Raw genomic sequence first — 26244 nt, forward strand, 5'->3', positions numbered from 1 at the left:
ACACATTACAGAAGTATTTGACTTTTACACACTATGCTGGTTAGACACTTAGCTCCAGACACCCAGCACAGCTTGTTTCTCTGTGACAGTGACAGGATCTTGTGATAGGGAAGTCATTCCTCAAAAATATTTCATGGTCTGGCAAGGGCATCTTCATAGATTTAGTCAATTTTTAGTCAATATGACTAGAGGAATAAACCTTTAATTTCCAAGGTATGCAAGTGAGGAAGCAGCCAGGTAACTTAAAGCAATTTACTCCTAAGCTCACAGAGTTTTCAAAACACAATTTTGAGCATGCTAGAAGTCTATCCATTCTGTCCCGCAGCAAAACATTAGGTTTAAACAGAGCATGGAACCTCTCAGTGAGTTTTCAATGTCTAGGCAAATTTCACTTAAAATTTAGGCTCATGTTTGCTTATTCTTTTCCTTGTTTGAGTGTAGGAATTGATCATAAAGCCTACCCTCAAAAATATAAACCATGATTTTACGACGTCCTTTACTAACCGCACCATCATTTATTTCCACCTCAATTTTTCTTTATGGGGTGCTGTGATGGATTTTTTCCCTGAAAAGTCTGCATTGTGGGCTTGGATATGTCGTGTCTAATATTTTTGTCCTTTAATTGGTGAATTTGATTAATGATTGTGGGCTGCAACCCAGGCTTTAAACTCCACAGGGCTGCCTTCTCAACGAGTTTTCATGGAAGTTTCTGTTTCTACGCCTCTCTCATATGGAATTGGCATTTACTAGGGGCCTGAGATCCTAAGCCTGGGGTGCCTGTGGGTGTGGGGATGCCAGGCCGAGTGAGCCCTCACTCTGGCCATGGCTTTCACAGAATTAGGTTAGAAAAGACCTCTCAAGTCCAGCTTATGACTGAACACCACCCTGTCAACTAAAGCACGGCACCAAGTGCTACATCCAGTCCTTCCTTAAACACGTCCGGGGATGGTGACTCCGCCACCTCCTTGAGCAGTCATTTCCAGTGTCTGATCACCCTTGGTGATGGGAATTCTTGCTAAGGCCCAGCCTCACCTCCCGGCGCGGCCTGAGGCTGTGCCTCTTCTCCATCACTGACTGCCTGGGAGAAGAGACCGACCCACCTGGCTGCACCCTCCTTCGAGAGACTCGCACGGAGCCATAAGGTCACCCCTGAGCCTCCTTCGCTCCAGGCTGAACACTGGGTCTCACAAGATTTGTGCTCCCAGACCCTTCACCAGCCCCGTTGCCCTTCTCTTTATTTTAGGCGGCAGGGCGGGCTCCCTGTTCCCTCAAGCCCACACAAGACGACATCCCGTGCCGCGGAGCGCTGCCCCGGGGCTGACGCCGCTCCCGGGCCCCGCCGGCCCCTTCCGGGCGCGTCGCTGCCGCCGCCCGGGGCCGCTGCGGCTCCTCCCGCCTCAGCCCGCCCGGCCCCGCCTCCCGCGTTCCGCTCCCCGGCGCTGCGCGGCCTTTGGGCCCGGCCGGCCCCGCTCCTGCCGCCGGCGCTGCCATGGCGCGTTCCGCCCCTGGCCGGGCCTGAGCGCCGGGAGCCCGTGGGGCCGCAGCCCGCCCGGCCGCCGACCCTGCCCCGGCCGCCGCTGGGCGATCCCCCGCCGCCTCCCTCCCCGCCGCCCTCGCCTGCCTCCGCCGCGGCTTCCCTCGACCGCGAGGTCCCGGCGGGAGGCGGCGGCGGGCGCCGGCCGGAGCAGGCGGCGGGGAAGATGGCGGGGAACGGCGGCGGCTTGGCCGGCGCCGGCAGCGGGGAGATCATCCAGCTCAACGTGGGCGGCACCAGGTGAGCGGCGAGAGAGCCCGTGGCCCTGCCGGGCCCGCCCGGCCTGGCGCTGCCCGCGGGGCTCTGCCCCGGGATGGCCGGGATGGCCGGGATGGCCGGGATGAGCCGGGATGGCCGGGATGGCCGGGATGGCCGGGATGAGCCGGGATGAGCCTTCGCCCCGCTCCGCAGCCCCGCGGGTGGCCGGGGGCGGACACGGGCCGTGTGGGCAGCTCCGCACGCCATGCCAGGGCAGCCTGCTCTAATACACTGGGAATCCTGCTTCTTCAGGGATAACAGCTTTGCTTTGCCATCACAACCGTAGGCTTCCATCTAGCAGCCTCAGAGAGTAAGATGTTAAAACGGCTGGTGTGATACCGCTGGCATCAAGGAGAATAAAGAGCTGTATTGTTTTCAAATGTGCGCTGGAAGTGTGGAAGCTGGCAGATGTAGACGTTTTGGAGAATTGTGGGACAGCTGTGGTCAGAATCTACGTGGTAAACAGTGCAAACATCCCTGTCAAAATGCTCGGGAGTGAAATCATTCAGATTACGGTAGCTAGTGGAAACTGAAGCAATGTGTTTTCCCGAGTAATGTGCACAGCGTGGAGCCAGCTATAAGTAGTAGGAACTACTACTGCTATTTTAAGAATTTTCTTGCGTTACTCAGAGCATGGACTTGATCTGATGACTAAATTGTGTGCTGCAGCCTTTCTTAAACTAGAGCGCCCTAGAAATCGATGCAGAATTCCTTTGTTTTAGTGAGACATTAAGAACCTGGAGGAATTGCTTGTAACTTGCATAGGCAGAACTCACCTGTAATGATGCTTTCACCTTGGCTTGGACCAGATTTCATGTTATGCTGCATAAAGTTCTTCAGTGAACTCTTCATTCGGGCCAGTTCATCTTTTAGGATTTTTTTACCTGTAAAATCTTAAAGCTGCTTCAATTCCTTAATTTTAGATAAGAACAGAGAATTATGAAAAGGGCACAAATCAGAGAAGAAATACACACCCTCAGAGGGCTTGCCTACATGGACAAGTAGGAAGAATGAGGCAAACCAGCAAGTGCATGTAATTCATTTCTACCTGAAGTAGTCAATATTTGGATATAAGCAGTAGGAAATGTGTTCATTAGAAACCTGGAACTCTTTAGTTTTGTTGGTAGAATTGTATGAGAAGGGGATATGAGCACTTTCTGACTCCACTTTGGAGCATGTGCTTACAGAAATCCCAGCTTTTCCATGCTCAGACACGAGGTGACTGCTCCCTGGGACGGTCAGGGCTTCTCTGTTGTGTGCGGTGGCTCTGTCACTTCCTGATCACAACTTCTGTGAATTCCTTTGCTCTAAACAAAAGTCTCTTTCAAGTTAATGTTCACAGAAATTACTGTATCAAATTGGGTGGATTATTTTGACTCTGTATCTCCCTCTGGTTACAGAGTAACTCCACAAGGGCAATAGACTATGAAAATGGTTGTTTTATAACTTCCACTTGGCACATCTGTTTCCAATTGTTTATATTTCATTTACAATAACTTTAAGCTGGCATGTGCTTAAGGGTCTTTTGAGGAGATTGCACTGGGCGTGCCTAGTTTTCCTTATTCGATGTCTGTCTGACCACTACATGGAGCTGCAGATGCACCTATGCATGTAAATATTGCTGGCTAAGCTTCATTCTGCATCCTGGAAAGGAGGACTCTGGTTGTTTACATAGATTAAGGTCTATGTATTAAAAGTTCTAAAGTATATGTTAGTATGAGCTATTGCTTACTAAACTGGTACCATAGTGCTAAATTATAGACACGAAATCCTGGGGCTGTCTGAACACACTGATAAAATTGAAAGATGATGGTGGTGATCCTGCATCAATCCCCATTGTTACAAGCAGTGTCTGGATTAATTCTGGATAAAATCCATGTAATTTATTGTTTTCACATGCTATAATATAGTTAAATGAATCATCCTTTACTCCTAAAGTAGACAGAGGTAGTGATCTGTATTACTGATAAGAAACACTGAGCAAAACTATGTAGAAGTATATTAGAGAAGCGCTTTTAAATTTATTTTTTTTCAGAAAAGGCTTTTTGCATGATTGTGCTTAAAACACTGGCACTGTAGAACAGACTTGACGTTGTTATGTTTGCAGTGAGCAGATGCACATAGCAGTTCCACATAGCCTTTGTGTTTCTGCCTTCTAGGGGGCATAAAGTAATGGGGTTTGTTTACAGTTTTTTTTCCCCCTTCAAAACTGGAAAATACTAGCAGTGAAAATTAAATAAATTATGGCTAAGTATTTTTACTCCAAAAATATTTTGTATTTTGTAATTGTGCACTAGATGGCAAGTTGTAATGGAATTTTACTTTTGCATACACTTTTTGTTTTCCATTAATGAAGAGGTCACCAGAGGTTTCTTAGTCATGGCACTAGTTAGAGGATATGTACAGCCAGAGAGTGATGCAGAGCATGAGCTCATTGTCCAAGCTGCCAGTTCAGTTGTCATCCTTCATGATAAAACCAGAAGTAGTATAAAATAATCCCTAGTTATTTATTATGCTGGCATTGTAAGTAATATTATAATTAATATTATTTCACAATATGATTCAGAGTAAATAATGTTTTTTTCTTTCAGCTGTTATTATAAATGCCCCTCCCTCCTCCCCAAGGGGGGCCCAACTAGCAAGATGGCAAATAATTCATGTTCCTATAAAATATTAACTTGATGCTCACTGTAGTCCTTTGCAGTGCATAATGTAGCACCCTTTCAGTCCTAAGAGGAGCAGAGTGGTGTGCATGCAGTTATTGACAAATAATAACACACTGATGATAAATACATATTTTACTGTTTGGGTTTTGTGAACCTGTTTTTTTTTTTGCAAGCATTAATGTTGAAGTGTGAGAACCAGGAAATGCAGGATGTTTGGGACAGTGTGTTACATACATATAAAGAATGACACTTTTTGTAGTCTCCAGACAGTCCTGCTTCATGCTTAAAGACAATCTGTGCAAAGAGTCTGCAACTTTTGACTTGCTGGAGATATTTTAAACATCTCAAACTTCCCAAACCTGTTTGATACTAGCTTTGTAGGACAAATCAAGGAATTTTAGATAAAGTAGGCTTCTTTCCAATTTTGCAGTTGATTCTGAACTTGTAACTTTGTTTTCGTAGGTTCAGCACATCAAGACAAACACTGATGTGGATTCCAGACTCATTTTTTTCCAGGTATTTGTAATATACCACACATTTAACAAACACAGATTAACAGTAATTAAAAAAAAATGTTCTCAGTTCTTAATTTAGGTTGTAAATACTATTAGTGTCCTTGATTCTTTTCCCCCCATCTCAAGCAATGGGACAGATTAGTTTTAAGTAAGCTGTTACCCAAGAAGCATCACATCTTCTTGCTTGAATGCAGCCATGGCAGCTTTTGTGATCTTACTGGCCATATGCATTAGCAGTGCCTTTAACATTGTTGGTTTTGTTTGGTTTGGGGTTTTGTTTTTTTGAGTTATTGCTCTACTCTGAGTTAACTCAAAGTTTTGAGGGTTTTAACTTGTGATACAGAAGCTGTTGGATTATTGAACATCCTCCTTTTACATCACTGCCATTACTAGTTCTGCAGGTTTGTATTTTGTTCTGCAGCTGCTGTACCTCTATCACCCCAGTTAATCCTAAACCCTCAAAGGAAGACCTAAATACTGGCAATTTTGCTTCCTTGCATTTAATTTTTATTTTCTAGACATCTTTCCCAGTAAAAGCCTGGCAGCTGACACATGCAGCATTTCCTGTTCCTATTTTATGGAAATAAATAGATATTTATTAGATAGATATAGATAAATGAAATGCCAGGAAAATGTCACCCTCTTTGAGGCATGCAAGGAAAGGCACAAGGAGGAAGTCTCATGCTATTCTCCAGTTTCTCAGCACAAAACATGCTGTCTAAGGAGGTTGTCCTGAAAGCTATCCAATACTGGAAAATCTCAGATAATTGTCATCCAGAATCAAATGAAAGCTGTTGGTGTCCATCTTAACATTCCATCTTGTCCATTTTAACATTGTGTTTTATATGGGTCTGGAAAAAAAGTACTTTGATCTGATGGGGGAAAAACTTTGAAGCAGAATTATATAAAAATGAATTCATTCCACTTTTGGCCAGTAAGTCCTTGCAGGCTGGGTCATTTACTCATCATTTTTGCTTCAGCAGCTTTTACCAATTTAACTAGATTTTAACAAACTATACAGCCCTCTAAGTGCCTGGGAAAACTTTTTCATCCTTTCAGGCTAGGCCCTGTGTCTATTCTCTTTGGGGATCTGAACGTCCTTATGATGCAGCTCTGAGTCTTTCTTTAGGTGTACATAGACCTCTGCTTTGTTCAGGAGAGGCATTTCACTCCTCCAGCATTCTTGGCTGTTTTGTTTGCTCTGATAAACTGTGTTGCCAAAATGTAATCAAGGAGAACTAACTGACCCAGAGTGTGACTATCCTGTGTTTGTGTAAGTGCATTTCTGGGGGACATCTAATGAAGATTTCCTGTTTTTCAGTTTGCTGAGCGGAAGAATTTCAACACTAAAGGATGAAACTGGTGCTGTGAGTAATGAACATGCTGTAACTCATTAATTCCATGTTATGCTTTTGCTTAGGTTCTCTCCTAAACTTTTTCACTATGGGTGCTAATGGAATTATACTGCCTGAGTCAGGCTAAACTTTCATGAAAATGAGAAAAAAATCTCTGGCTTTCTTGGTTCTCATCTTTGTTTCAAGCTAAGTAAAACTGAGTATTGTACATATTTCTATGCTAATTCTGCATTGTACAGGTGATGCAGAAACAGCAATTCTACTTTTCTTGAACAGAGCAAATGCTAATTGCTGTATTGCATGTGTAGTTGAGTAATCCAATGTGGAAATGTAGCACCTTTTCTTGGCAAAAACATGTAGCAAAATGGCTATTACGGTCTGTGGGTATGATATTCTTAAATGGGAAACTATAGTTACAGTAATGTTGTTGATCAATAGTAAGGCACACAAGTACTTAGATTAAAGTGTAGAGGTAGTTTTGATGGTAATTGAATTTTAAAAAGTTGAAATCTCCCGAGATCTTGTTACAGTTACTGCATATTGAACACATCCATTGTCCTTTGTGGTGACTAGAACCTAAAGAACAGATTTATTAAGTGATTTATTAAGTTGCACTATTTGCAACAGTGTTTGTATATATGTCCTTTAGGTATGTTAAATTAGTGGGCTATTATTAGTAGAATAATGAGAACAAAGAAGAGGTTCAAAAAACTTTGAGTTTTGTTTGTCTTCTCACTTCTTCAACTCCTCTTTCCCACATTCAGCATAAAATAGTTGATGGTTGCTCCATAGTAGTACTCAAGTAGAGAAATTTTTCCTTGCAGATATTTATTGATCGAGATCCAGCAGCATTTGCACCCATTTTAAATTTTCTTCGCACAAAGGAGTTAGACCTACGGTAAGAAGTTCATTTCAATCAGAAGCATTAGAAAATTTGTTCAGGTGATAAATATCTCATCTTACTCATCTAGTTGGGTGCCTGGTATGTGGCTCAGCTCCCTCATAGATGTTGAGCCATGCTAAGAGTAGATGTATGTCATGGTGGTGGCAGAAATGGTGGCATTCTGTTTTGTTAGTAGATTCTTGTAATGTAGACCACTTCTTGCAGTGTATTTCTTTATTGTTTCTGTATCTTTATTTTAATGAAAATTGAGTCAAATTAATATCACTTTAAAATCTCAAGCATCAACATGCTGAAGGCATTTTGTGGTAATTCTATCAACTGTTAGGTAGCTTGATATTTAGATTTGTAATATCTAGTTAGATGCACACATTTATATTCAAGGTATTGACTCACTTTGTTCTTGTTGGTTTTTGGGTTTTTTTTCTATTTCTGTAGGGGAGTGAGTATTAATGTTCTCAGACATGAAGCTGAATTCTATGGAATCACTCCTCTAGGTAACTTTTTTTTTTTTCTTAATGTGAGCTCATCTTATATTTATTATTGTAGTAATGGCCTACTGGAAAATCCTGAAGATTTTCAAAGTAAAAGTTTTTAAAAACGGAAGACTGTTTGAGATAATGTAATGCTTTCAAGGAAGTGAAAGCTGTGGTCATATCTGGGTTTCCTCCTTAGTGAGAAGATTGCTACTATGTGAAGAACTGGAACGCTCATCTTGTGGCAGTGTCCTTTTTCATGGCTACCTACCTCCTCCAGGTATTCTTGTATTTGTGGGCTGATGTTGCTTGCTGTCACTTGCTGCTTTAGTTTGTGGGAATGATTGGCTGAGGTGCCTTCCCTGGATGTCAAACTGTTCTGAGAAAACCTTCCTATGGAAAGCTAAGGACAAATGGTTGGACTGAACATCATTGTGATTTAAACCTAGGATTTTCATCTCTGTGCTGTAACAAACAGCATGTTTAGAACACTGGGCAGGGAGTGTGGCATGTTAGTACTAAACAGGCTGTTTGGTTGTAGACTAGAGCAGAGGCTCTTCAGGGGCCTTTCAGTTTAATGTCATCAGCAGGATGTGCTTTCTTCTTTCTGAACATAGAGTTACCTTGGTGTCCTATTGCCTAGGTGACAAATCACCACAAATGAGCTTTCCTTACCAGCATGAGTGCCTGTTAGACTTCTAAAATTCTCTGGAGAGATGAACAGAGTTCGTATATTAACCTGAAGTCTAAAGGATATCTTGCCAATTATTGACAAGTTTTCTGAAGATAATTCCTTAAATGGTGAATGTCAACACAGAGAGCAAAGGCATTTTCTGTTTCAGTGCTACAGTTTCTTGTAGCAGATAAATTTTCATCAAAATGCACAAGTGTTAATCCTGTATTTTTAAAGTGAACTGATATCTATTATATTGCTTATGTTTAAGGAGTAACACAATCCTTTTTTTTTTTTTTTTTTTTCAATAGGCATTCCCAGCCGTAAGATAAATAATACTACTGGGCCACTGACTGACATCAGAACAGGTCAGAATGAGAGTGAGATGCATGGAGGTGGTGTCCAGCCTACACTTGCTGGTACAGGGGAAAGTACAGTCAGACTAGGTGAGGAGTTTTAAAACTGAAACAAATTACAAAGATGTTTGTCTCTGAGAAATAAGAACTGTCTGGCTGTATCTGGTTTTAATCTGCTATTCTGTGTTTGCCTGGTTAAAATTGCTGAATACTTAGTTAAAAACTACTCCCTGTCTAGTATTGAAGGTTCGCTGCTGCACAGTCCAGATGTGAAGCTTGAGAGAAAGGCAAATCAAAGTTCTTCATGAACTTAGACAAATGCCTTATACTGTACTAAAACCATAATAAAAACCAGAGAGTCCACTGTTCTTTGGTCTTTGTTCAGAGCCTAATTCCTGCTCCTCCACCTCTTTCTTGCTCTTGGTGCCTCACTTGCCCTGCAAGAGTCTAGTTTTTAGAGTAAAGGTAGTCACAGAAAAATTGTGAGATAGACCTGAATTCTGTCATTTTCCAGCTTTTGTCTTTGCAAAATGATGCTGTTTGAAGTGTCATATTTCTGTCATAATCCTGCAAATTGTAGCAGTTTTAGGACTATATTAAAGCCAAATCTATGTAATATAAAAGAAAGATATGAAGTGTTGATTCTTAGTGAGCTGCTAAAGATTTGGAAGGAGGCAGTCCAGGGTAAAAGAAGGTAAAAGGTGCACTTTTCAAGCACCTGTAGCATACCAAGGCTGTGAGGAGAATACTGCAGATTAGAATCTTGCTGAAAAATGCCTCTTGAGAAACTTAATTATCAAAGTTTCTGTTGCACATCCTAGCAGAGAGCTATATCCTGTTACAGATGTCTCTGCTCATCTATTCTTGTCACTTGCCTGACTTCAGCTTTGTTGTTTTTAGGATTTCCTGTGGACCCACGGAAAGTCCTAATAGTAGCTGGCCACCACAACTGGATAGTAGCTGCTTATGCCCATTTTGCTGTTTGCTACAGGTAGGAATAGAGTTGCTTGTCAGTTTACAGGAAGCTAAAAAAAAAAAGCTTAAAAAAAATTATTATTGCCTAAGAGCAAAGTAAAATGTTTGCTCTGAAACAGCAGTAGATAAATGCATTCAGTCTCATCCTATGAATATGAGTTGCTGCTTTTTTTTGGTGAAAATAAACTGATTGATAGGAACTCAGATTTTGCTTTGATGTCAGTTCTTGATACTGTTGAAAATGTTGCAAACTGATTCCAATATAACTGCTTCAAATGGCTGTTCTAAAGCAGGCTTTTGAATGCAAAATCAACTGAAGTTTTCAGTGGGTTTAAAAACAGTCTGTAAGTTACACTGTCAAGGAAGCTGAAACAGTTAATGAATTTTTGCTACATAATTTTGCTACCTTGTCTTCAGGTTTTTTTTGCTGAGCAGTGCTGTTAAACACTTGCTATTTGGATGGCTGAAAAATGTCTTTAATGTCTTGAAAACAAACTGCTACTTTTTTAAGATCAGGTGAAGATAAGCAATACCTCCACATTACAGAAACTGTCTTAGTTCACATCTCATAATCTTGATTGAATTGGTGGCTGTCTTTTGGATGGAAAATAATGTTTTACCAAGAGCTGTTGCCCAGACCAATCTAACATGGCTGTCATACTGTGGCTCAGAAACAGAGGGGAGAAGAATGTAATGTGAACAGCTTCTTTCTGCTTACTGCCAAGCTAAAGCCATACTTTGCTGCCTTATTCACTCTCTAGATGAATACTTAACTCAGTTGCTTAAATTTTGTAACTTAAATCACATCTACCTTGCATTCACTGCTGCAATTTTTTTTTTTTGCTTTAATTTGAATTAAATGCAGATTCCCTTGCTCTGCTTAATGTTTTTGTTTCAATTATGTTTCATGTGGATTGACAGAGAAAGAGGCAATGATTTGCACCTGGTTTGTGCTAAGTGTCCTCTTCTTAGGATTTTATCTCTGACTATTTTCCTTGATTGCTAGCTCACTTTAAGTGAAAGATTCTGCCTCTTTCCTTCTTGGTAAACTACTTAACAAGACTTGTTGCCATTGAAATTATGTCATTAGTGATGCTTTTGATGAACCCAGTGGCTGGTGAGAGAGGATGCAGGTCAACATGCCAGTTTAAAGAGCTGCTTTTCTTCACAGAGACTCAAGGTAGCAGTAGCAGTCTTGTATTCTTTTTTTCTTCCAAGACTTGAAGAAGCTCTAGGAATACAATGGTGGAATTTTCCCTCCTCCATTCTTCTAGAGCAAAGTACAGTGCATCTTAAAGATAATTTTATTTTTTTTTTTAATTTTGAAGTTTGACAGAAATTTTTAAAATTTTATCATAAAGTTTATGAGAAAGTCTGGGTTGCACTTGAAGTCTAGCTACTGTAGTCTTCACTACAAATTCTTCATGGGTGGAGCAAAGTGCAGGATGCAACACTAAAGTGAGATAATGGCAACAATGCTAAAAAGTACACATATCTTTCTGTTTTTAATTTTAACATTTCTATAACTTGACTGCAGAGATCTAGTCTGCTTTACCTCCATTGCAAATTATTGCCTGAATTTAAATAAGATAAATTGTGCTGACACCATGAAAGTCTTAAAAATGCATAGGGAAATTATTCTGTAAAAATAAGTTCACGGTCAATTCAGTATTATCTGCTTGCAGTATACCATAAACAGAAAATGTGACTAGAGAGCAGAGCTTTATGCTAAAGCATGATTGTGTTTCTTGCATGATATATAAGAGATTAATAGAATTTTCTACTAAAGTCTTATGCTGAACCTCATTATCTAGTATTTGTTAGCCCAAGCTTCTGGCTTTTATATCAGATATGCTTATATTAAGAAAAAGCCCAGCACAGGATTCCAGTAGCTGCAAAGCAATGAAATAATATGCAATATCAGACTTCAAAATGGGAAAAAGTACAGCTCTTGCAGACTGTAGTTCTTAACTAGAGTTTGAAGTTTGTAGCTTAGACTGCAAGACTGAATCATGTTCTTAGAGGTCTCTTCCAACCTCATTATTCTGTGATCCACACTGGTTCAGGATTAAACTGAGCTGTCTGTTCCTGACTCTGACATCTGCTTCCTGTTCTCCCCTTTGCCCCCTTCCAGGATCAAAGAGTCATCTGGGTGGCAACAGGTGTTCACCAGTCCTTATCTGGACTGGACCATTGAGCGGGTGGCACTCAATGCCAAGGTGGTTGGAGGACCTCATGGAGACAAGGACAAGATGGTTGCAGTTGCCTCAGAGAGCAGCATTATCTTGTGGAGCATTCAAGATGGTGGTAGTGGCAGTGAAATTGGTAACTATCATTACCTTTTTTTTTTTTTTTTTCTTCTGGTGTTAGTGTTCACTTTCACAGATTGACAGAACAACTGTAGTATAACAGCCTGTTGAAGTGTTTTAACTTCCTTCAGTTCTGCACCAGGAATCCTGTCTCAAAATCAAAGAGATGGAGAATAAAAGAGTGCTGTGTTTACAGAAGAGTTAGTAACCAATAATTACTGTTCAGTTTGAGATTTTTGTGTTAAAATTTAAATTAAGAGTTAAAGTCTTCCCTAGACTTGCATTTCAATCTAGGCTCTAACAAAGGAACTAAGCTTTGGAGGTGGAAACCTACAGATACAAGGTGATTCTGCTGTTTTCATTGCTTTGTGTTATTAAAACCACATTTTCAGATAAGAGATGATGAAAATACTTCAGTTCTCTGTCAAATGTGGCTCGTAAATGGAGTCTGGAAGATGAAAATTTCTTGGTTTATATCTTGGGTGTCAGGGTAGGAAAAAAGCCCACACAATTCCTTTAAGCATACAGGAATTACTGCTTATACACCTTGGCACTGAAGGACACACAATTGTTAGCTTTAGAAACAGCAAGAAGACATTTCCAGAAGTAAATATTCCCTGGTACTGATCTGATGGCTTGTCTGAGGCATTGCTGTTCAAATATAGGGCAAATTTGGGAGGCACTGAAGGGAATGGTATTTGGAACTTCCTCTGGCCTAATCCCTGGTGTTTGAATAACCACTGCTATGCCAGTAATGTCTGTTTCCTCTGGCAGTGGATACTGCTAACAAAGTATGACTGCAGTCTGGTTATGTGAGCACTTTTCTCTGAAACTTAATGCTGAGCTAATTTGTTATTAGATGCATTCCCATAGTTGAAGCCTTGAGAATTATAGTAACTGTTAATTAAAGTCAAAATTACCAAATTCAAGTTTTGACCCATGTGCCTTTAAAGAAGAGCTTATTTGACATATTCTCAAGCAATTTTTAGTTATATTAATGGATGTTGGCTTTTTTTTTTCCTGAGTGAATGTGTGGAAACACTAAGTCATATTTGAAGATGGGGAAAGGCAAAAGTCTGGTATGAGCTGTGTGCTGCTCTTTTACTTGTGACTCATAGAGTTCTTATATATAATCATGGTCAGCAAAATGGAAAAGGAGATTCCATTGTATTAAAAAAAAATACAAAAGGTGTGTCTAACAGTTAAATATGAAATTATCTCCATTAAATGCAATGACTAATTATCAGATCTGAGAAGCCTTTTCTTCTCATATGCTCCTGTTGACTGAATGTTAAGGACATTCAGGGAAGAGTTGGTGTGACAGCTGTACTCCTGTAACAGGCATTGCTTTAAGCACTGTGCCATTACACTCCTCCTGCATTTTCTGATTTCAATTAGCTGCTTGTGTTACCTTGAGATTTGCACTAAGATACAAGAAGCAGCATCTTGGATTTTTTAAAATCAAGTGCAAAGACACCAAACACCTTAAACAGACATTAATTTCAAGTAAAAACTCTAAAATATACCAGTATCACAAGGTTCTGATAGCTTAGACTATGACTGAAAATGGCAACAAAACTGGAGCAAGGACTTTTGCTAACCAGGCTGTACTGCATTCAAGTGACACTGTGAAACAGAGTAATTGCCACTTGGGGCAGGAGGAGGGGGGAAGCAGACAGAAAGTGCCTACAGGATGAAATTCCCAGTCAGACTGACATTGACCAAAATGTACTGCTGTTCTTTTGGGTAATAGGTCATGTTGATTGGTTTAAAAAAAAAATGCTTGCGTTTAATAGTTATAACTTGAACGTAGCTGTTTTGTTTCCTTGTAGAGACAAATGCTTGCAGTGCTGCTTTGTGTTAGAGATACAGTACATTGCTGTCATCTTGTGAAAGAAACTACTTGTTCTAAACAGTTGCTGGAGCCTGGTGACACCATCCCCAGCAAATTGTGTGGGCTGGCATCTTTGTGATAGAGCTCTCCCAGAGCGCTTTCTTCCCTTTCAATATTACTTACATAAGACACTGCTGCTGGCTTGCTGCTGTAAGCAGTATTTTACTGAGAGGGACCCTTAGGACAAGAGCCTGTCATTACATATAGTGTTGTCTCCCCTGTGGACAAGTCTCAAGATTGTTGAGCCTAAGCAGGACTGACACTTCAAATTCCTCCAGACCATTCAAGCTGTCTTCCTTGATTTCCTTGAATCTCATCCTTCTCTGGAGTAATCAATTCTAGTTGTTTCTGTGGATTTTTTATTACTGCCTTTTTCATGTGCCCTGTACTGCTGAATCCTATCTGCATTGAATGATTGTGCTTTACCCTGGAAAACAGCTTAGCACCATAATTAATGCAGCTTCCTGAGATTCCTTCTTGGATGTTATAGAGGGCTGATTCTTATGTGGGAATGATAGTCTGTTCATTTGAGTTTGTCCTAAACAATGTTGAGGAATTTTCCAGCTATTGGATATTCTTGTTTTGACAACATCTATCTGCTGCAGTCAAGTGAGAAGTATATAGTGAGAAGAAATATTAGTGAGAAGTAATATAAATATATAGAATGAGCAGGATGGAATAGGAAACTTGTGAGTGAAGCTTGGCATTTTGGTGTTGCAATGTATCCCCAGTATTTTTGTACTTACCAGGCAGAGAAACATAGCCTAGAATTATTTACAAACCAAGTTAATTACAGGGCCAGTTTGCTGGATGTTATAGCTGGCAAACTTGGAAATTACCTCACACCTTTTGAGTATGCTGTAACTTTCAAATACATAGAGAATAAGTAGTACAAAATGTAGTATGCTATCCCAAGTTTGCAGTTCAGATAAAGTTATTCATGTTGGATCTATAATGAGACTTGGAAGCTTTAAAGAAAACATTGATTTTGTAGAAGGCCTCAGTTGTTAAGGTCAGCTACAACCACAGCCATCGATGCCTGTCAACCACTGCACTGTTTTCATTTTTATTAAGTGAAATGTTGATGACAAATTTCCTTTACTTTGAAGGCCAGCATTGGCCAGTTTTATCTTCCAAATTTGAATAGTATGTGATGATTGGTGAAACTGCTTCCCTATATAATTTCAAGTTTTAATAGCTGTTAGCATATTCTCTCTGCTTATGGATTGCAACCAAGTAAAAGATCTGGGGATGGAAAGAAAGAAGTAGGCTTTTGCAGGCTACTTGTTTTTCTGAGTTCAAGCATTTCTGCTAAAAGAGAAATTAGAATGTATTCAAATAGGGTCACATTTGAGTTATTCAATCTTTTCCCAAGAATAAGACTGAAGCCTTCTAGTCATATTTAGTTCCTGAAATATTTTTGCTTGACTGGACTTAAAAAAAACGGCATCAAGAATTTGTAATATTTATCAGGTAATTGCAAATGAGTATGGCACAAATTTGCAAAACCCATGAACTTACTGCTTCTTAAGTGATGTTTCATAGAGCTAAAAACAACAAAAATTCCTGTTTGCTGTAATACATATTTTTTATTTATTTTAAAGCCATTTGAGAACTTGATGGCTGTAAAAAAATGTTTGTGTATTTCATAAGGGCTCTTCTAGCTTCTCTTGCCTCTTTTCTCTCCTGCAAATAATGATGGTGTTAACCAAGATGACATCACACTGCCATTCATTGGAACCCAGTTTGCTGCATGCATGGTGCCTCACCTAGCACACTGTAAAACCCAGTTTTGGCTGTTCTTTACTTGCTACTGGAATAAATGTGATGTGATAGTAATGAAGAGATTCCATTGTTACCACATTTCTCTCTTCATTGTAGATGAGCTTCACAGCCTCTTCCTTTTTTTGCAGGAGTGTTCAGTCTTGGAGTGCCTGTAGATGCTCTCTTCTTCATTGGCAACCAGTTGGTGGCTACGAGCCATACAGGGAAAGTCGGAGTGTGGAATGCTGTGACTCAGCATTGGCAGGTCTGTTCAGTGTTCCACATCACTTTTTACAAGCTGGAATGTTTTTCTAGTAAAAAGAGAAGAAAATAATCTAAAAGCATGTGGGAATTGCTCATCATAGGGTTTTCAGCCCTAAAACTTGTGTTATGGAGTTTATCACTTGGGTATTGTGCCTGTGAGCAGAATGTTGACTTGTTTGGTGCTACTAGAAGCATGCTTTTTAGGCTTTCAAATGAAAGGATGTGGTGTGATTTGGGGTAATAAATGTCAAGTAGCAATATATTCAAACTTCTTTATGGATTACTAACTTTTTAAAAAATTCACTTGCATCATGGGAAATAAAATTGTGGGGAATGTGTGACAGCAATTTCTGGACCATCTGAAAGAAAACAAGCCAGTCTGGTATCTGGGGATCTCCAAAACTGCTTTACAATAGGAGTTTCTTCTTCAACAGAAATGCACATGATTGTACTTTAACAATGCCTGTCTTGTGTGTGGATGCTTCTGGCTGCACTGATTTGATTGCTGTAGTCACAATGCACATCAAATAGAGAGATCCATGAGTCAGTATGAGCCTTGACTCCAGTCAACAGAGAAACAGTTGAGCTTTCAAATAACAAAGCTTGTAAAACAGCTGGATGTACACCTTTATGGCATAAAACCTGGGTGCACTAAAAATCCCAAAAATGCCTTGCAAATCTCAAGAGGCAGAACTGACCTGAGGTTGCTACACTGTTTGCTGATTAAGTTCTGATTTGACTCTGAAATGACAGTACTGGGAACAAATAACACAGATAATAGGTGTGGGACAGCACTACTTCTGCAGCAGAGACAGACACGTTAGTATGGCCTTGAATTAAACAAAACATTATTTAAAGTTCTCCTGATGCCTTGCAAAATTTTCTCTTAAAGAACAACTTAATGTTATGTGGCAAGCTGGTGTTTAACAGCATTTTCTAAAGGAGTAAGTCATAAGAAATAGAACCTGATGTCCCATTCATCATCTTTGTTTCTGGGGGAGCCACAGAAATCTTTCTAATCACCTGAATAATTCCCAGTCTGACTGACTATTCCTTTGGTGAAAGCATTTCTTATTGAAGAATAGGAAGTCTTTAGAGGTTTATATGCCAGTGTGTCTATAAAATATTTTGGCCGGCTTTTTTTCAAGAGAGTGAGAATAGCTCCTTTTACAAACGAACAAAATCAACCAAACACAAAACAAACAAAACCCACCCATATAAAACCAAACCAACATTACCATTTCAAGGTGCTTTCTGTATCTTGGGCTCCTTTGTTAGTAAAAAAACCAAAACAACCCACAAATATATTCCTGTAGATCTTAATATCCCTTTAGAATACATTCTTTTCTTGAAGCACCCCATAAAGATATTAAGTGGCAGGACTGATCTTGACATTCCTAATGAGAATATCTGATATTTAACTGACTGCTTTCCATGAGTTGCCCACAGCTCTGGACTTAGGATGCAATCATACTTGCTTCAGGAGGGAGAGTTTTGTAGAACAGTTTGCTGATGCCCCATTTCAGAGCAACAACTTAGTCTTTTTTCAGGCTGATGTCTTTCTAAGTTCTACTTTCATTTGTGTGAATCTATTCTTCCTTATGTGGTGATCTCTGATGTATTACACCTTGAAGATGTAATTCTGATCTCTGCATCTTATTGGTTCTTGCATCTTCTTCTCTTCTTGGAGATTTGAGCAGACTACTGAGGTGGTTTCCCTAGTACCTATTCCTCTAGCAGTGTTTCAGTTGCATGGTAAAAGGATGAGAAGGAGGGTGTGGGTGCTAGATACATAAATTCTTAGCAAAGGAGAACTTAAAGGAAGCAGAATATTAAGTGCTACAGGGTAGGAGGTACACATAAAGGAGTAGAGTGTGACAGAAAATCTTACTAGGCAAAGTCAGGATTCTCACTGGCCATGCTTTACCAGTGACTGTTGTACAGGCTTGGTGTGTTTCCTAATGAAAGTTCACATCTTGGCAAATGGCAGCTGCTGAATCACCTTTGGTGTTCCTAGGTGCTGCAGAAGGAAAGAAGATAATATTTGCAATATGTTTTAAGGGCTTACAGACCATTCTTAAGTTAGGAAGAATTACTGGTTTAGAGTCCAAGCTCTTTGGGATGTGGGGAAGTTTCTTTGGTTGCTTTGTTTTGCTTTTATCCAACTGATTCTTTTGTAAGTATTTTGCAAATGATTTTTTCAAGTCTCTGTACCAATTGGAAGGATGCTGCTGGTCAGAGAGAAATGAGAACTTAGGCTGAAATGTCCATGAATTCAAGGTCTAATAAGTGAACTGACTGAAACACAGAGTACAGGAAAATACCATGACATTGTGCATGTTTGAGTGCTCTGAATAAAATGGATTTTGGCTTGTTCCTCCTCAGAGCTGAAGCAAAAAAGAACTGCTTGAAATAGGACACCTTACCTAGGATAAGCTAACTTTTTCTTTGCTTGAAATCTCTGTCCCACTTGGAGGAATAAACACTCCTTTTAACCATAGAGTGCAAAGAAAGGGCATGTGTAATCCCTCATCCTGAGCTGTAGACCAGTAAGTAAAATATGACAGGGCTGTCTTCCAGTTTGCTTGGTGTGATTATGTGTTGGAGGTGAGAAACTGTCATGGAACAAGAATTTTTACCCCTCACCATGTATCTGCTAGAGGCAGAGATTTCCATAGTTTGGCAGAGGGACACAAAACTTGGGATAAAAGAAGGCATAGAGAGGTAACATCTAGTTCTTTTGTCCAGAAAGCTCTTAAGGACTTGTCAGAAATGGAAGAAGGGAGAGGACAGAAGAGGTGAAATACACTCACTGGCATATGGGGAAAAAATCTGCTTTTGAAGACATAGTTTAGGTGCAACTCTCGAAGCTTTGTTCCTCCACACAGAGAAGGATCTTGCAGAACAGTTGTGCTGATTTATTTGTCTGCATGTGTCTGCTGAGCTCCAGGACTTTGGATCCAGTTTGGTAGAGGAATAGGCAGTACTTCAGGAATGCCATTGTACGTGTAAGTGTGTGCACAGTGGCTTCAGTCCAGTGCCAAACTCAAGTGATGTTCAACAAAATACACCAAAAATATCTGAAAACTGAGGAAGTAGCAACCGAAATTCTTGATTTGATTATTTTTGCCTTTCTATTTGCGCTAGGTTCAGGATGTTGTTCCTATCACAAGCTATGATACTGCTGGCTCTTTCCTGCTGCTGGGCTGTAACAATGGTTCTATCTACTACATAGGTAAGAAATGGGATCAGGGTGGAATGAAAAGGAGGTGCTACTGCTTTTTTGTTACACTCTTTAGTTGACTTAAGTTGCTTTAGAACAGCTCTGTCTAATGAGAGTAAATGTCTCTTTCCCACAGACATGCAGAAGTTCCCACTTCGAATGAAAGACAATGATCTTCTTGTGACAGAATTGTACCATGATCCCTCCAATGATGCTATAACAGCTCTCAGTGTCTACCTCACACCTAAAACAAGTCAGTATTCTACCACTGTCTCTTCACTGAGAGTCTGTTAGAAATGTGTTTTTTTCTGTTTTCTAAATGGACCCTGCTGCTTAGCAGGGTTAAAGCACACAAGGTAGCTCTTGACATAACATAAACAAAGAATTTTTTTTCATTTAATCATCTTCAAATGAATGATGAACACTAGTCTTAGCTGTTTTCCCTTACACCTGTAATCTGTATAAATAGGTACATATACTTACATGTATTCATATATCAATGCTTGTTCTTGTATCTTGGTTGGTTTTAAGTCTTTTGCACCAGAGAGGCACTTAGATTATGAACTGTATTTGCTGAAGTAGTTTGTGCTGAAGTGGGTAAGGGAGAGGCACAACCTTGCTGTTGTATCTGACTTTAAAACTAATATGCTTAGAAACATTTCCATATGCAGCTTGATGATGCTTTTGTAATTATGGTGTAGTTATCTTTTAAATGAAAAAGAGAAACGATAGCAACAACAAAAATGCAAAGCAAAGTAAAACTCAAAAAAGCCCAGACTGGGAGAAAGTGGTTACTCTCATAATAATATTGATACCACAGTGACTTTTTAAACTGTAGTTCTTTCTGTTTTGCTTTGCTTTCCCATTTGCCTCCAACTAGGGCAGAAAAATAAATGTTATGTGGCACATATAGACCATGTCACTGTGAGGAGTGCCAAAATATCTGATCATATTACTTTAGCCATTTCTTCTTTCATGAGAGGAGGAGAATGGGAAAGAAGGCTTTTGTTAAGACAATGTTGAAGCATGTATTATGGAATTGAACAAACCTGGGTCATTTTAGTGGCTGTTTATGGGAAAATAACGAGTAAACAGTGTTTAAAAAACAGAGCTTTCTTCCTATGGAAGCTTGGAAATACTGTTTATTGCTGTCTCCTTCCCTGGCCCCTAGTAAGCCAAGCTTTTATTCCTGGGGAAACAACTGTGTTCTTGCTTTTTTTAGGTGTAAGTGGCAATTGGATTGAGATTGCATATGGCACCAGCTCTGGAGCGGTGAGGGTGATTGTACAGCACCCTGAGACAGTCGGGTCTGGCCCTCAGCTCTTCCAGACCTTCACGGTTCATCGAAGCCCTGTCACGAAGATCATGCTCTCAGAGAAACACCTTGTGTCAGGTAATGTGTGCACAGATGTGTGCTGGTGGTATCCTCCTCGTGAGCAATGCAGTATTTGTATGCTATGCTCTATAACTTGCATCATTCCCACATGTAATAGAAATGAGCTGGACAGGTTTCTGGGCAGGGGAAGGGCTAGATTTGCTTGGATCTGCTTTCTTGATGTAAGCATTTATCAAAGCCTTAGCAGTTGAAAGGCCCAAGTTTTATTTGAACAGATACTGAAACAACTCACTCTTTTATTGGTGTCTTATTCCAAAGTTGCCATTTGTGGAAATAAAAGGGTTTGTAAACAAATGTATCTCTGTCAAGTTTTATTGTTGTGTGCAGGTCCTTCAGGACTTGTCTTCTTTTAACAGCCATTCAGAAGCTTTCTGGGCTGCAGCAAAATGTGCACCATCTCCTCCTGGGCCCTAGAAAAAGCCTTCCTGTGACTTCAAAGGGCTGTCTTTGTTTCTTTGCTCAGCAGTCTCCTAGTGTTTGCTGTGCTATTCTGCTTGTCCTAGTCTTATGCTTAGGAACGTGTCTTACTTGCAGAGAAGATGCAGTCACTCCTTCCTCTGTAAAAATCTATTTCGTTCAGAATCCAGCAGCCAGGGCATGGCAAAGAACTGGTTTGCATCTCGCTACTATCTTGTTATATTAAAAAAAGGAACAGGAACATGGCATCCAGTTATACTGCAAAAAAACAGCCCAGAGGTCATCTGTTCCCCTGCAAGTTGCTGCTAAACCCTCAGTGCCAGGAAAGGGCACATCTATATTTACAAAACTGAGTTAATGGATGAATTACATGGAATGTTGTGTGAGTAGGGTTCTGCTGTCAGGCTGCTCTCACGACATCTTGTCCTAGCATCTGCACACAGGGGATTGAAGGGGGCTGTAGGCTATTGGTGCTAGACCAGACCTTAGTTTGGTGTTGCACCTGTCTCAGTTCCTTGAATTTTCAAATTCTCAGTTTCTGAGTGAAGAAACAAAACTAATAGAAAATAGGACATCAGCAAGAATTTGTAGACTGTTAGAAAATTGTCTGGAGATGCTGTGTGACCTCACGCTGAGTAAATTTTTGACTGCTCAGTATTGAAAAACTATTATTTAGGTGATCATTAGAGAAGTTTATCTAAATGTTTTGTCATCCCTTGTAAATGCACATCTTTCCTTTCTAGTTTGTGCTGATAACAACCATGTTCGGACATGGACTGTGACTCGGTTCCGGGGCATGATTTCAACTCAGCCAGGCTCAACACCTCTTGCATCATTCAAAATCCTATCCCTGGAAGAAGCAGAGAGTCATGGCAGTTACTGTTCTGGAAATGACATTGGTAGGCTGTCTCTGGGTTGTGCTGTGCCTATACCTGCACTAGTCTTATAATGGTTTAACAGACCTTCAGCCCTATAACATGCAAATTGATGGGTGTAAGCTCTTACACACTGCTCTCCCGTTGAAATGATGGCAAGGATCTGTAAGATTCACTTGGAATTATTATTTAGGCTGTAAAGAATGAGTACACTTAAAGGACTTTCTTGGAATGACAGAAAAAGTGACAGAAAATCTTTGGAACACAGATACTATACTTCTTCCTTGAGCAAACTGTTGTAGCATTTCAATTCTGATTTAGCTAGAGAATGAAAGAAAACACAGGAGACTATATTAAGCAGATGACCATAGCAAACATTTGGTCTACAGCAAATTCCAGTTCACTGTTCAGCTGGGGTTAAACAAAGCATGGAAAAAATTCTTAAGTGACTTTGAAGTTGTGACAAAGTTCACTGAAGCCTTGCAACTGCAGAGGCAAAGGGTGCTGGCACATTGCTGTAACAAGGCACTGAAGGAATGTGTGCTGGTAAATATGGGTAGACAGGTAGTTTAGATTCCTTGGTGGTCTGAACCTTGAAAATGAACCTCTGATGAATAGGAACACTGAACACTGGCTGGGGTCAGTACTATTGTAAGAAGTCTGGTAAATCCTTTAGACATCTAGGAGCTGCAAAATAATAAAGTACTTACTGTTATTATAGAGACCTAGAGTAGGGTTTGTGCTGATGTAGTAATTCCTCCAGGAACACACAGCAAACTTCAGAATGTGTGTCCCTTAGAACAACAAAAACTGATTTGGATCTGTAGAGACTGCTAACCATTGGATGGCTTTTGCTAGCTGCTGGTCATCTTTGGCTCCCTGCTCCTGATACTTTAAAATTGCAGTGGTCATATTCATATGAGTCTGGGTCTTCAGAACTGTTTAGGGGAAAAGGTGAGGGAATTGAAACAAACAAACAAACAAGTGACCTTTCCTTTTTTCCCTCTAGGACCCTTTGGTGAACGTGATGATCAACAGGTGTTTATCCAAAAAGTTGTTCCCATTACGAATAAGCTGTTTGTAAGGCTGTCTTCAACTGGGAAGAGGTACATCCATGTTTTAAGGGGGAAAGAGACAGGACTGGGCCTGTTCAGGGGGTGATGTCTCCCTCCTCCATGCTGAGTGCATGCAGTTGCACATAACAGTCTTCTACTACACTTGACAGCTCTGTCTGAGCTCTTGTTTCTGTGCCAGTAATAGAACTGTTACTTAATGATTATTGTAACCTCAAAGCCAAAAGGCTTTTTAAGAAGTGTGATGTCAGAGACTCGCTTCATGATGGAGCTCACAAAATAAACATTTCTGTGCCTCTGCATAATATGTGACTCTCAACCCTGGTACCATGCTAACATTTAATTTTGAAACTAAAGCTGAAGTTGCTGGTGGCAGAGATTATGCTGCTTATAAAAGGGTTTCTCTTTTTCTTTGCACTTGGCTTTGAAGATATTAGAACCTTTAAAATGGAAGTACTGTTTTCTAGGTCATCTATACAATTATTTTCTTAGGCTTGACTTCATAATATTCTACTAACATTGCTGCCAACACAGTAAAAAATGTTGACAAATCCACAGCTGCTTTTCTTCCTTTTCTTCCTGTTAGGCTAGGAAGATGACAAGAGATCAGAAAAGACAGTGCATCTCAGTTCTATGCTTCATGTTTGCATCTCTTACCTAATAACTTTGAATCTGGATGAGAACATTAATGTTTCAACACTATGACTTATTTTGGCTGTGCTTGGGTGAAAAATTCATTGCAAAGGGCCAGTAAAACAAACTACCCAGAGTATAAGCAGCTTAGTTTTGGGAGTCCTTTTCTTGTCACTCCTCATAAACTTCTAAAATAAAGGGGAAAACGCAATGGAGATCTGCCATGACAAGTGAAATTGCAGTTATGATATGACAAAAGTTATCTTTATAGTTAACATTGGATGTATCATCTTAGGATGCTTTTTGCATATCTTTTATATGGACAAATGTGCTGTTTCTGCAGATTAGTTTTAGCTTTCTAATCATTGCAAATAGAAAATGGACATAGAACATGTGGGGGCTGCCTAATAAACAAGCACTAAGAGTGCAGATGGACTGGGGGTGGGAAGGGATTGTCTGCAGCTGAGCAATGTGCCATTCATTCAGGGGAAGGAATTTAATCTGGAGATAGGGTCTTTTTCTGATGGCAAGTTTAGTGCCTTCTCAGAAAATTGAACCAGTACTGACTTCAGTGGCCAAACTCTGCGAGGTGCAGTTGCTCAGGTAATTTGGGATTTCTGTTCCTGTAGGATCTGTGAGATCCAGGCAGTTGACTGCACTACCATCTCGTCATTTACTGTGCGAGAATGTGAAGGATCCAGCAGGATGGGCTCCCGGCCACGCCGCTACCTCTTCACTGGACATTCCAATGGCAGCATCCAGATGTGGGACCTGACCACAGCTATGGACATGGTTAATAAGAGTGAAGACAAAGGTAAGTTCTGTTATGCCAGGACTGTGGTGTGGTTCTTTTTCGTGTCCTCAGATGTACCTGACTGCAGTAAATGGACTTGGCCTCTAGGAGCTCTCTCTCTTGCAGATGTTGGTGGCCCCACAGAGGAAGAGCTGCTCAAGCTGCTTGACCAGTGTGACTTGAGTACATCTCGCTGTGCCACACCCAACATCAGTCCTGCCACCTCAGTTGTTCAGCCAAACCGGCTTCGGGAATCTAATTCCAGGTAAGTCACCAAGGGTGGCACCGGCTGCAGACACCGAAGGTTTTACTTTTCAGGTAGGCAGAGGGGTTTGGTGAATTGAAGGCTGTAGCTGAGCCCCTGAATTCATGCCCTAAGTGGTTTGAACTACACTATTGGTTTGTATGTGTGCAGAACCGATGTATCCTCTGAGAATCTGCAGTGATCTGGAAGCCTTTGTGTGGTGGCAGTGATGAGTGTATTGCTATTGTGGGAATTACAGTGGTAGGTGGGAGCAATGGTTTGCAGAACTGGCTGCTATTCTCAGCCTAACATCTGCTCTTCTTGTATTTTCTGAAGCCTCCAATTGCAGCACCATGAAACAATCCACGAAACTGCCACATATGGTTCTGTGCGGCCGTACAGAGAAAGCCCCCTCTTGGCAAGAGCAAGGCGGACAGAGAGCTTTCACAGCTACCGGGACTTCCAGGCTTTTAACTTATCCACCAAAAGCCCAACAGAAAAGGCAGCTGCTGCAAATGGGAATTCAAGCCAGACAGAGGCCAGGAAGGCAACAGCTGAGGGCAGTGGAGCTGAGAGGAAGGCAGTCCAATCTGCAGCACTTGAAGTGCGAGGCACCGGCGTGACAGATGCAGGTGGGTGTTGCAGTACAGAGGTTCACCGCCTGCCAGAGAATTCTCTGGATCTCAAAAGAAGAGGACCAGAAGAAGAGAATGAAACCAAAGCAGAAAGCAAAAAGAAAATGGGATTTGAAGGAGCTGGTTTCCTGGGAAGAAAGAAAGTGCCTCTCCTGGCCTCGGCACCAGTCCTTGCTGAAGGAGGGCCTGAATTACCTGGTGCAGCTTCTCCATCACCCACAAAGACAGCTGCTTCACCACGACACAGGAAGAATGACTCATCCTGCCAAGACTACGGCTTGTGAAAATGGGTCTGGTGGCAAAAACAAGGTGCAAGTGGCCCTCTGGCTGGTAGCAGGCATGATGTTACATCTGGGTTGTTTCTTGAGTGGGATTTTGTTCTCATACAAGAATAAAACTTGTAAGGTTATGAGAAAGTACCTAGCTGCTGCCAAAGCTTTGAAGGGCTGTCCACATCAATGTGTGGCTTTATGTAATGCTCCAAAATGTAGTACGGTACTTGGTCCAAAATATTGTTGTGCATTCTTGCGTAAATGTGGTCAGGCATGTGATATGTTGTGATTATTTTTGTTCTGGGGAAAGGAAAACTTGGTTGCTGAGCAGAGGATGCCCTTTAGATGCAGTTGCATGTTGCTCTACAGCGCTTCTGCTGTCTTGGGTGGATTTTGCTTAATTCACAGAGCTGCCTCTGTAGTCTTGTTTCATGAATGGAATCCTTGGTCTGTATGCTGCTGTCTGATATCTGAAATGTTTTGTGCAGGTTAAGGAGGAAGCTATCCAAAATAGTATATGATTTTGCCTCTTAGTCCAAATAAATTGCCAGAGGAGTGTTGCTTGTACTTTCTGAAAACATGTAGTATCAGATGATGGATTTTGCTGATTGTGACTAAGAGAATGCATAAAAATATGCTTGGCAGAATACACAGAAAACTGGCAGTCTCTTGAGGGCTTCCTTGTCACTTTCTCTGGAAAAAGGACAGAGATGAATATGGGAGTAGGTTTGCTGTCATGGTGT

The 26244-nt window shown here is 40.7% G+C and overlaps 1 protein-coding gene across 2 annotated transcripts; it reads left to right on the forward strand.

Moving 5' to 3' along the window:
* The first annotated feature begins 1417 nt into the window (after positions 1 to 1417).
* KCTD3 (potassium channel tetramerization domain containing 3) lies at positions 1418 to 26068 on the forward strand. Of its 2 annotated transcripts, none has more exons than XM_056487446.1 (18): positions 1418 to 1774; positions 4921 to 4974; positions 6295 to 6340; positions 7153 to 7226; positions 7668 to 7726; positions 7905 to 7985; positions 8690 to 8824; positions 9635 to 9725; positions 11844 to 12034; positions 15826 to 15941; positions 19088 to 19175; positions 19300 to 19416; positions 20386 to 20556; positions 21720 to 21875; positions 22861 to 22957; positions 24187 to 24371; positions 24477 to 24615; positions 24931 to 26068. In XM_056487446.1, exons 1-18 carry the CDS (start codon positions 1701 to 1703, stop codon positions 25511 to 25513), a joined length of 2457 nt encoding a protein of 818 aa, XP_056343421.1. In that variant the 5' UTR covers positions 1418 to 1700; the 3' UTR covers positions 25514 to 26068. The 2 variants fall into 2 exon arrangements, with proteins under 2 accessions (XP_056343421.1, XP_056343422.1); XM_056487447.1 differs by having other exon boundaries at positions 8690 to 8746.
* Positions 26069 to 26244: the final 176 nt, after the last annotated feature.

This window comes from Oenanthe melanoleuca, chromosome 3 (assembly GCF_029582105.1).
Source record: "Oenanthe melanoleuca isolate GR-GAL-2019-014 chromosome 3, OMel1.0, whole genome shotgun sequence".
Classification (NCBI taxonomy): Eukaryota; Metazoa; Chordata; class Aves; order Passeriformes; family Muscicapidae; genus Oenanthe; species Oenanthe melanoleuca.